The following is a 12,442-nucleotide window of genomic DNA, read 5'->3' as shown; positions in this document are numbered from 1 at the left end:
GGAGCACAGTCATGGTACACTTAAAAATAAATAAATAAAAGTAGCCGAGTGGGTTGAGGTCCTTGTTATTGGAGGACTAGTCTCTTGAGTTTTGCTGAAACTCTGCAGCTTACTATGGAATATGGTGGTAATCGAAGGTTTTACAGCAGGCTTTAGCTGTCTTTTGGTACACTTTGAACATTTTAACACCGTTTTCACAGAAGTGGTGCTCAATTGTGCCGTCGTACGACGATCCCCGCCAAACTCACTGAATCGGAATGACGGAAAGGATCGTTGGGATATTTGTACGAGCGTCCTGGAGCGTGGAGGCATACACTGTGTCATTTTGACAGTCGATGGACTCTTCAATTGGACAGGTGTTTTCATCAATGAAGATAATCCTGTGGCTACATTTTCAGAACGCTAAAGGAGTCTCTTCTAGGTATGCTTCCTCTGGACCTTATTAAACTTTGAAGTGAGGAGGTGACCAGTACTTTATTGGTAAGTTCTTAGTTCAAGGTCACTTCTCAGAGCACGAGATATTGGCATTTTAGAAATGTTTAACTCATGAGTCATTACTACTTGTTTTAGATATTTCAAATGGTAATTTTCTCATCTTACGCAGAGCTATAGAGCTGTAACTCCTACTCAGTTTCCGTCAACATTCCACTTCATTAAAAGCGTCTTGCAATTCATGCCGTTCTCTACCACAGCCTAACACAGTGACACTCATTCTCCTCTACTACCACGTTGAAGAGTAACTTTCAAAACGAGTGTTGCAGTCCTTGTCAACAGATGAGAACAGAATTTGATGTCACTAGGTATAACTATTTAATATTGTGTAAAATTTGTTCTGAATTACCTAAACTGTGCATTCATATCTAATTACAATAATAATTATAATGTAGAGATCTTAAGGTGAACTAGCAGTCGCATAACAATAAATTTAGTAAAATTGTATATTAGAAGTTAGCAGTATATCAGTATTATTTTATTGTTCTAACTATATTTAATTTGTAGGTGTGGTTAGTATTGTATCATCCAAATCATACAACATTTGGAAATATGGAATGAGAATATAAACAGTATATGTGAAATAGTATAAATTAACTATTAATTTTCTCAGTTGGAAGTCAGTTAAATTCATATGGGAATAGAAAGGGTACAGGAGAATTTCGTAGTCAGCTGAGGGATGGTAGTTTGCTCCCGGGCGGTAAGGGTTTCTAACGAATTTTAAAAAAAACAACTAGGGTGATTTCGGACATATTTCATTAATACATACATCACTGTCAACAAATGGCTCAGGCTGTTTTGTTCACATTATCAACCTTGAACATAGCGTAATTCCTTTTTCCTCACCAAACTTTAAAAATGACATAGATTTGTTGTGTTCTGACGATTTTCTAAAAGCATCTATTATGATTTCCGTGATATTTTGTAAACATGCATTTTATTATTAACCCTGAATGTTGGATAATCCGTTTCTTTCTGAAAAACTCAGAAAAGATATAAATAGTTTAGTTAAAACGTAGCAGGACAATTTAATTTAAGAAATGAGCCGTAGACCATATCGTTCATTTCAGTTCTGTAATAGTAACGATAATTAATAATAATAATAATAATAATTACAACTATAACTAGGGAGTACAGTGGATCTATGGTAGCACGCTCACCTCTGTGAAAAGGGTCCTTGGTTCGGTCCCAGGTCATATATTTGTGGTGGACTAAATCGTGTACGTGGATTTTTGCAAGGTTCTCCCACTTCTTCATTCCATTAATCATCGACACTATCACCGAAACTTTGTTCTAGAAAATCAGGGGGAAAGGAAGAAAAGAATTTGAAGAAATGAGAAAGAAAATAGGAGAAGACGCGACTGTTAGCAGGTCGCCAAGCATAGTGCGGCAGCACTGAGGGGGGAGTAATAGAGAATAAATATATCTTCTGAAAGTTTTGTGGAATTTCCAGAATTAGGATCCCACGGCCTCTCCTAGCTATGTATCATAATTATGTCAATGCCCAGCGTGTGCTTCCTGTTAAAGCCCTCGCCGCTGGTATAGTTGCTAGTACATATGGCTTTGGTGTACGTGATTCCGAGTTCAGTTCCCGGTGGGAGACCAGTAAATGCAGTACAATGGTTCAGATTCCACGTTAAACTGTAGGCCCACATCTGATATAGCTATGGTGCTGTATAGAAACTATAAACTTAATATATATATATATATATATATATATATATATATATATATATATATATATATTCTCCATATTAACAGTTGTTGCAACTGTAAGTTTTTCAGCAATGACTTTCTGTAGACTATGCTTCTCTATGTCTGTCTTAATTTTTTGATCTCGAGTATCTTCTCTGTAGAACCTAATGAGGCTTTGACTTTGATATGGCCACATATATTTTCGTCTTCTGAACATCGCCTCGAACGAGGTAAACCGATACTCTTGATTGAACGTCATTTTTCTCGTATTTCTTCCTTTTATGCTTTAGTAATAGACGATAATCGTCGTGGACCCGGAGGAAGGCTATACTACAAACCTGAAACATTATGCATTCCTTTTTTAACTATACATTATAGTGTATTTTAAACCTTGATTCAGTGACATTCACAATGATAATCCTGAGAACTTAGAAATCCTGTACTTAGTTCTTTCTTTTTTTTTTTTTTTTAAACTACCGTGTAAGTGCTTTTTATTAATTATTTTTACGTCATTTTGATTATTTTTATGTATATGTTGACTTAGTGTGTATTGAATATTCATTTTGTTAGGTATTTGAAGCTGTTATGAGATGGGTGAAGAAGGATCCTGAAGTTCGGAAGGGAGATTTACCAGTATTATTAGCGCATGTACGGATGCCTTTACTCACACCACATTATTTGGCTGATAGAGTAGCAACAGAAGAATTGATTCGAAGCTCACATAAATGCAGGTAAGACTGACTTGGTTGCTTGGTATTGTTTTTATACGATAAATCAAAGACCCAGTTCAAATTATGTGGATTGACGATGGATAGATAAAACAAATAAAGAGAACACATTCAGGCAGTAGTTCATCTTCAGGTTTAAGGAAAATAAAGGAACATGTGTTATGTAGGTATATTGACGAACTCCCACTCTTTGTAACGTAAAATGTCAAAAATAAAATCGAATAAACACCCTTAGTCTAATTTTTATGTAAAAATCTGTTCCATTTGTAATCAGTGTTTTTTGTTTATGTACAACTCTGCAAGCATTCATTACACAAAAATACATAGCTGTATGTGTGTGTGTGTGTGTGTACAGTACAGCAAATATACTCTTTTTACTGGTTCTTCATGCTTATTGTCTTACTTGGAAGATTTAAAACACTCTGAAAAGACTGAATTCTTGGAAACCCTTCTTGTTCTCTTCAATCCAGTCTTTAGTTATTTTACGGAACATTCCAGTATTTATTATTTTAATAACAAATAGAAAATTAATACATATAAAAGAATATCCTTTAATATGCATAAAGTAAGGCATCAGCTACGCGTGAACAAAAGCACTGATAAATCAAAATTAGATAGTCATTAAGGAAATCGCTAAATTGTATAAAGAAATTTAAAATTTGGAAGAATAGAAAAGAAATTGGTCATTGGATTGACAAGAACACGAAACTCCCACTCTATTTGAACAGGTGATTGCTGTAACAATCGATCTACCAACAACACTAAAATGTTTCTGCATTTTGATGCTTTATTGTATATATGTCGTGTGCCTACTGGTATTTAGAGTGTATGGTATTTTAAATTCAGATTTTGTTTGTTATCTTTAATGAATTCATATTAAGTAATTCTTGTTATTTTTTAGTTTAACTACAAGTATACCAGACAATGTAAAACAGTGAGAGAAAGCATGAAACAATGAAACAAAAGCATGGGACTGTGACTTATCTGAAGGTTTTTGTTTGGTGTTATATTCGCGGTGAATTGATCCAATATAAGTTTTTCAGCGTGTTTTCACAGTCATAGAGTTCTAGGAAACGTACAAAGAACTACTTTCTAAGAGCTGAATTGATCAATAGATTTAAAAACATTAACAAACGTACATATAATACCTGACTCTGTGACTTCCGTTATGATTTTCTTGAAAGAGACGGCTATCATCTAGTTATCTTTCAATCTCGTCAATTCGGATTTTATATTGTTGAAGAAAACTTAAATTCACATTATCGATCAAAAAAAAAAAAAAAAAAAAAAAATCAATACTTTTCTTTGTGGTACTCATAATGAATATATTTCGTTTCATGCTGTAAACCGTAACTCTTCCGTAATTTCCCCAACGACTCCATCTTGAGTAGAAGAGTGTTCAAGGGAATAAGATAGTCGAACCGCACATCTCACTGAATTTGTGCGTATGATGCAATGGCAGAATGCTTGTCCATGTGAAATTTAGACTTGCTGTGAATTTTGGTACTGACTACATTTGGTTATTCCATCCTCTCGCATTATCATTTCACCAATGACTTCAGTCATTTTATTGTCATTTCTCTTATTTTAAAGAGCACATGACATTAAGTTTAAAATTTTACTTCCAGGTACACTGAAAATGTCTATCAGAATTTTCCTCGTATGTTGAAAGATAACTTTAAAAAAAAAAAAAAAAAAAAAAAATTGAACGTCGAATCTATAGATTATATATAACGCCACAAGGCCTCTCTTTCTGATATCTTCTCAGTGACGACGCTAAAAGGTGGCAAGTGCCTCCACGGTAACTACAACTGTCCCAAGTCCTGTATTGTATTGTAATGTAGGTCAAGTAAAGTTAAACTGTCCTTTTTCCCATACACAAATATAGCTGGCCTCCCAAAACCCCTCTGCCTCTGTATTTGCTCTCCCCCTCCCCCCCTCAAAAAAAACTTTTTGTCCACACTGTCAGCAAGTCATTCGAAGCTTCCAAACTAAGAGTTTACATTTGGTACCTTCATTGTTTGTGCTAAAAATAATAGTTTAAGTACCTTTTATCTTCATTCAAAATAATTGACTGATACATGAGTGGACTGTGTATGTATTTTTTCCTGCTTCTCTCGTCTCTGAAGGGGTCACGGATGGTAACTCAGTGGTAGAGCTCTCACTTGTAGTGTAGAAGTCCGTGGTTCGATTTCGATACTAAGCCATGTGAGCTGATCGTGGACAACATCATGTCTGTGGGTTTCCTCGAGGTTCTCCCGTTTCTTTCCACATCATTCCATCAATTTCTGTTCATAAACATTCATCATCTGTCTCCTTTAGCCTATAGGATATTATAGTGAGGCGTAAAACTGAAATGCTTCATATTTTCTTGTCTTTAAACTTCGTTGATAAGTTGTTCGAGGCTCGAAAGCTTCGTGCCTATGTAGTGCGTTTAGTATATTTGTATTAAAAACTATCATGTAAGTGCCTTCTTTATTTTGATATATATATATAATTAGGAATATAGTATACAAAGAACAAAGACATCAATAACAATTATCTATTATAATTATTTCAGGGATCTACTGGATGAGGCTCGCGATTACCACTTAATGCCAGAACGAAGGCCGTTATTACAGAGTTTCAGAACACGGCCAAGGTGTTGCAATTACGTAATGGGACATATATTCGCAGTAGGAGGACTGACGAAATCAGGTAAACAGATAAAGTTGGTTGTTTAAGTGTGTACAAGTGTTTATGAAAGCTCAAAGGTTTTCATTCATTTGAAAGTTATGTTTTAAGGATATCACTATTCATTGATTAATCATAGTAGATTGTTTCGTACATAAAAAGAGTATTGAATTTTATTAATTTTCTCTGGAAGTAATCTTAAACATTTTATCTAGAAGGCTTTTGATACACTTGTTTCCAGCCCTTCTGTTTCCGATAGGAGCTGAGTTGCCATTAGCCTACAACTAAAGCGATAAAAAGGCAATGTAAAACAATATAAGTAAAGTAATAACTTCTAGAAGCGCATATAATGTACAAACGTTTCTTTTTTATTCTCTACCGAAATTTCCTTAAATTCTTAAACTTGAATGCATACCAAAAGCGAACCCTTTTCGTTACATTTACACATTGTTCCTACAATTCAGCTCCAAATGTTGCTGTGTAACAGAACCTTATTCCTATTGTTAATACATCATTAATTACTGTTGTAATGTGAACGCTAATGTAATTTTATACATGGATTTTAATTCTCTTACGATTAAGTGAATTAAAAGAGGATCCCTAAATCCCCACCATTCTATTTTCTACTTTTAAAATGTGCAGACAACTTACATGCATAAACTCTCCATGCGTAGGGATACAGAGATTATAGGATATAAATATAACAAGAGTATAAATGTCCAGCTTAAGTTTCCACATATCAAACAGATTACCTTTCATGTTTATCATGATCTTTGCATCTAGAACGAAACCTCTGCGGAAATATCTCTTGACTCAGCAGAGAGGGTTCATTTGGAGAAAATAGTATGAGTGGACAGATATGTTAGATAATTAAGAGTACCGAACGTTCCAGGTTTGTGTATGTATCTCTCTTCTTTCTCCCTTTCAGATTGTGGCTCGAAAACTCGGTGCTTTTGTTTATTCCTTTCATTTTTTTATATGTATATCAGCGGCAGCTGGTACTATATGTTGCATGGTTGTGCAACCGGATATTTTTTTTTAAATACTAAAGATATTTTTAGGTATTAAAGTAGTGTATCAGTAAAAAATAAACCTTTTCTCTTGAGTTCAAAACAGTATTGATGCATTTCTAAAAAAATTCAATAAAGAAAACTGAAAGAAAGAGAGTGATTTACGTTTCCAGTTGCAGTGAGCGTTGCCACTGGAAGCAGTAACATTAAGCATATGGCAGCGAACTCCTATCTCTTAACATGAGGAAGTGAATTTATTCCTGCGTCGCTGCTATTCTCCCGTATGGCTCCCTTCCAGTTGCACCTTTTTCTGCCACTGGTATGTAGTCAGCTTCTGTAATAGTTACGAATTCCTCCGCTTGACAGCGCTTGACTCAATTGATAGAGAGAGTGATGTATAGGTGCTTGGAAGAAAGAAGTTATTCACAAAACAGAAACTCGCAAAGAACAAATACACGTCTTATGGTAGCTGGGGCGGATCCAGGCTGAATGTTCAGGGGAGGGCGGTCGTTCGAAGTCAATAGGTTTTATTTTACATTTATAATACAAAGGTAAAAATTCTTGTAATAGTTTTTATTTTTAAAATAAAAATATCCTATTCTGGGGGGGGGGGGGGAGAATCGAGTCTCGAAGCAGAAAATCTCTTACCGCTGGTCTAATTCCTAGCTCTGTGTCTTTCGTGCACATGGTCCCGTGTTCGATTTTCGACGGAGAACATAAAAAATTAATCACAAATCATTCTCTTTCAATACTCATTTGTCTTCTTTAGTCTAAATTGCTGGAATGTTAAATTAATATTTTTTTTTTTTTTTCATTTTCGAAAGAAAAAATCTTAGATTTCATGCTTCTTTATAGTAGAACAGCAGACAAAAATAAGTTGTTACTGAAAATGGACTCTGTCCCTTATATTCATACAAAGGAATGCTAACAAAATGCATATTGTCGGAGGCGAGAGGTGTTTCCGTACCCTAAAGAAAATAAGCAGAAAATATTTGCGGTAGCGATGCTTTCTATTAAGAAAAAAAAAAAAATTCAGATTTCAATAAAGGCATAGAAAAATTTGAAGCTCGAAAAGAACGAGGAAAGATCTTCCATTTTAAAATAATGTATAGTTTACTTAATTAAATAATTTTGTTTAACTGCGTGCATGAATATATGCAATTTTCTTCTTTTCGGGTTAACGATATCATTCATGGCTTACAATTCGATTTATCTCTTGTTCAATGACATGAGTGAAGAAGTTCTGTGTATAAATAGTGTATAAACGTACATTGATTTATTTTTATTTTTTTTTTTTTTTTTTTTTTTTTTTTTATTAAGGGTATAGCTTATATTAAACCAATATTAGAGAATACGCTTTAATCAATAAATATACAAATAGAGCTTAAAAGATCTTTCCTCTTCATATTTCCTGAATATTTTTTGGATAAGACTCAAGAATGCTGGGGGAAGGGAACACTTGCACATACCTACACACCTTTTATATTGCAACTTTGCAACCGGTGCTTCTACAGACCACGAACCGCTACTCATGTATATATATGTTCCTGTAGAGTATCAATTATTTTATTGTCATACACATGTACTGATATTGCTGTGTTCTAACCATGTGTATGAAGTTATTTAAAATCATTATCATCTCAGTTACTTCGTGATATTTAAATATTTGTCGAAAATTCTGACAGCCATTAATTTCATTGTCAAGAACTTAAAATAAATTTAAAAATACAAATGTGTTCAAACTCCACCTTTACACGCAAAGCGAGGTACCACTCCTCCAAACGTTCTAAATAACAATGTGGGTTATATGTTACATCATTTGGAAAAGGAAGCGACCTCTACGTAGAAAACCACAACCAACGGTGCTAGGAACTAATGTACTGCCATGCAGTGTTTTTCCCAGGCACAATTCCGAGAAGCTTTGATCCCTCAATTTCTCCTTCCCCGTCCTTCCGGAGCTAAGATAAATTGTTATTACATATTACTCTTGTGCAGAGCACGTCCTTGAGCAAATAAGTGTTCCAGTGCACCTCTCTTGCAGTTCGATTCCCTACGCCCAAGCAAAATTTTCTGGAAGAAAAAAAGAAACTGCTGTTATGTATCACTGTCAAGCCGTCTTGTAAAGTCAGATCCCAGATTGTAATTCCGTAGAGTTGGTTTTGGTTTGGTTATGTGCTTTGTATGAGAATAATCATATTTATTTTGCAGATTTCAAGATTTAAAAAAAAAATCAGTTTGAGCAAAATAATAATAATAATAATGATAATAATAATAATAGGAAAAATAATTATTTTGTTTTCGTACATTATGAATGTGGATAAAACTGTTGGAAAAATTGATCACTGGACTCGCACAAAGTCAAGCCTCGGTTTCGTGCCTGCTGGTTGGATACTTTCTATCTTGAGATACCAGAGACTGTGGGAAAAATCATGATTTTCTTTTTTTTTTAATCATTTTTGTTGATATTTTTATTTAAATCTTTTTTTTTATTATTTAAATCAAATCTTTGTCCTCGTATAATACAAGTCGCGAACTGAAGAAAAAACATTAGGAATTAGTATTAAATGTTAATTATGTCATTTAAGTAAAAATATTGAGGTTCAATTTTGAATTAATCCCCAAACGTTAATCTATTTCAATCCCGAATAATGTTTCTTAAGCATTAAGGAAAAAGTACAGCAACGTTTATCAACATGACACTTTTTTTTTTCTTTAACAAAACTTACTGATATTTGACAGGGGCATATTTTTAAGCAATCGGAACTAGCTTGCGTCACAGAATAAATATAAAATACATAAATTTCGGCTAAAGGTATAAAATCTTTAAAAAAGGGGAGGTTTCGGAGAGGATATCAGACCCCTCTAAATACACCCCTATTATCTGGGAACAAACAAACGCGCACACAAAAGAATTTTTGTGTTAAATGTCGATGGTAATTTTCCCGTTGAAATAGTTAACGATTTACAGTATAAACCCTATGTTACGAAGAGAAGAAAACTGGATTGCCCTGTTACCCGTTTAAAACGGGATTTTTCCCTAATCATCCTCTGCGTAGGGTTACCATATTTTGTAAACGAAAAACCAAGACACCAATTGCAGGCTATATAGAAGGTCAGGGTTCCGACTCATTTGGTCAGAATCAATTAATTACCTGTCTTTTCCAGGCTACTACTCACAATTTTCAAGTTCATTCTATATACAGTTAACATAAATTGCGATAGCCTGCTCTTAAACTCTGTTTATAATTCCAAATCGCACTCCAATTAGTCATAGTATTAAAAGGCAAAATTCTATAGAACATAAATTTCTTGGATTATTCTCACCATTTACTATATATCTGTCACTACTAATACTCTATGAGAACAATCCATTTAATTCTATAAGATGTAAAATGTGAAGATCCTAATTGCAATATTACAACTTTAACAGAATCACTAATCTTAAGGAATTTTCTCAATTATTCTTCTTCTCCTCTTTGTTACCATCCACTGTACTATCCCGACAGTTCAAAATCAAAATTATAAAGTGATATAAAATTACTTACCTTACCCGGTGGAATTCCTTCTTTTTTCTTTAACTCATAGAGAAGCAGGTGTCCGTAATTTAGCTCTTAATCATAAAATATACTTATTGTCTAGGGTAAAATTTATATTTAACAAATCTAAAATTTCGGGAACGATCTGTCGAAATAGAAATCATAGACACCTTTTGAGATATTAGTTTATGTACAAAAGATATGTGTTTGCTTTATGAACTTCTCGATCTAAAACTTTAATTGTTCCTGACTAGAAAATTCAAGTATTTTACTGCAGTAATTAGATTAATCGGACACGAATTTGGATGGAGCTGTGAAGTTATTAACACGCGTTTACTTCGAAGCTGTTAGTACACTTCTTAATTTCGTTTATGTCAGCACTACGAATCACATAGAGTGCGTCACCTAAAACTCTGTTGTGGAGCTCATCGGACCTAGATTCTGTTAAAAAAATAAAATAAAATAAAATAAAAAACACTGGCTAATTTAAATCAGATGTGTAGGCAAGGTTAAGGTATAATTTGGATCCATATCTTGAATCACAGGGAAATTTGTTTGTTCATGAATTTTCCCTATCAGCTTAGTTTGTGTTTCAAGACTAGGCTTCCAATAACTATAAAATCCCGACTATAGAATCCTAGCAAAATATAATTCTTTTCAAACACTCACTACGTCCTATATGGACATCTCTTAAGCCCAATAATCCTCTATTCAAACCCTAATCCCCGTTTAGAATTCGGGAGACTCAATTGTCAAATTTTTCTCTATCTAAATTTATCTAATACATTTCTTATAATTTTAACCGCCCTACACTTCTAACTAAAATTAATAATATGAAACCGAACCTAAATGTATACTAAGAGTTCCTTCAACATAACTAAATTAACTAGAAACTACGGATTCTAAAGGAAATAGCCCACTGAATCTTAATTAAACAAACAAACAAACAAACAAAAAAAAATGGTTCTCGCTCAGAACCAATTACCCTAAAACCACATTACTCAGTGGTATTCCTACAAACTGAATCTCTACTTTGGTTTTCACTAGAAACCTCCTATAACAACCACATCTTTCAGGGCTACCTTCAAAAATATTGAAGTCTAATAGGTTCTTATTTAGAACCTCCAACAAAAAAACACATCATTCTGTGACTGTCTCAAGAAAATGAAGCCCAGTTACGTAATTTCGTCTCGTATGTATAGGAGTTCCCTAAGACTAACTAAGGAACCTTCCGTGGAGCGTGGGGAACAAGATTTAAAGAAAAAGAAGAAAAGTTTTTGCTTCTCTGCAAACCCGGCTAGAAGTGTTTCCAAACCTAAATAAAATATTTAACACACATACATACAATTTTATATACAAGTTAGAATAAATATTCTTTTTCCAACCCTTAATACTACTATATATATATATATATATATATATATATATATATATATATATATATATATATATATATATATATATATATATATATATATATATATATATATATATATATTGGTTATTATTATATAGATATAACTAAGAGTAGGCCTGGTGTTTATATACCAATTATATTTGCATATTTTTAAATTACACTATACATTTATATATAAACATGACCTAACCAGCAAGGTACGCCTTGCAAAATGAAGCCCCACAAAGGATGTATAAAGATTGTGAAAAGCTAACATCAGAAGAGTTGTCTGGCATCCCTTATTCTGAATTCAGATTTGTTGTGTCTAAGAGGTTTTAAATATTGCTCCAATTACGACACACTTTCCAATTTATTACTGGAGAAATACTTTTTTACTTTGTTTCGTCATCACTTAAATCAGAAACACTATCGTAAAAGAAATACAAATGTAGCATTTAACAAGAAAAATACACTTACGCTAAATTCAGAAAGATAAACAAAAAGTAAATCTCTTTAAAGACTTACGCAGGTTGTTTTGAAGTTTGGCAGAAAAAAAATCCAGTATCAAAATTAATCAAGTTTCATTTGTTTAACTGCGACGAAATAAACAGTTTAAATGCTGTTAACATGCAGCGACTGAGAACAGTATCACAATTGTTGAAGCAGTTCTGCGCTGCCGATTGAAGTATAAAATAACTAGTAGTTAAAGCCCATCATCGAGTAAAAAACGTTCTTTTCTATTGAAAGTGATATGCAAGAAATTATTGCCGTAATATATGCCCCCTCTTAAATATTTTTTAAAGCTCTTTTTTCCCCTGTAGAAGCTAAACAACCCATAAGACGAAGAATAGTTGTGATTTTCAAATTCTTTGTTTAGTAAAATTAATTGGCTACACATCTTCCGAAAACCTT

General features: G+C 33.4%; 1 protein-coding gene across 1 annotated transcript in view; it reads left to right on the top strand.

Annotated features, from left to right (window-relative positions):
- The window catches only part of KLHL18 (Kelch like family member 18), a 64,600-nt gene that overhangs the window by 25,851 nt on the left and 26,307 nt on the right, over nt 1-12,442 (top strand). The window contains exons 5-6 of the mRNA XM_081764885.1: nt 2,758-2,918; nt 5,476-5,612. Coding sequence (XP_081621011.1) covers nt 2,758-2,918; nt 5,476-5,612 — 298 coding nt within the window. The remainder of the gene's footprint in view (nt 1-2,757; nt 2,919-5,475; nt 5,613-12,442) is intronic.

Source organism: Thermobia domestica, chromosome 1 (assembly GCF_964235325.1).
Source record: "Thermobia domestica chromosome 1, izTheDome1.hap1.1, whole genome shotgun sequence".
Taxonomy (NCBI): Eukaryota; Metazoa; Arthropoda; class Insecta; order Zygentoma; family Lepismatidae; genus Thermobia; species Thermobia domestica.
The sequence above is the reverse complement of the archived record's forward strand: the minus strand, read 5'-3'. Positions and strand labels throughout refer to the sequence as shown.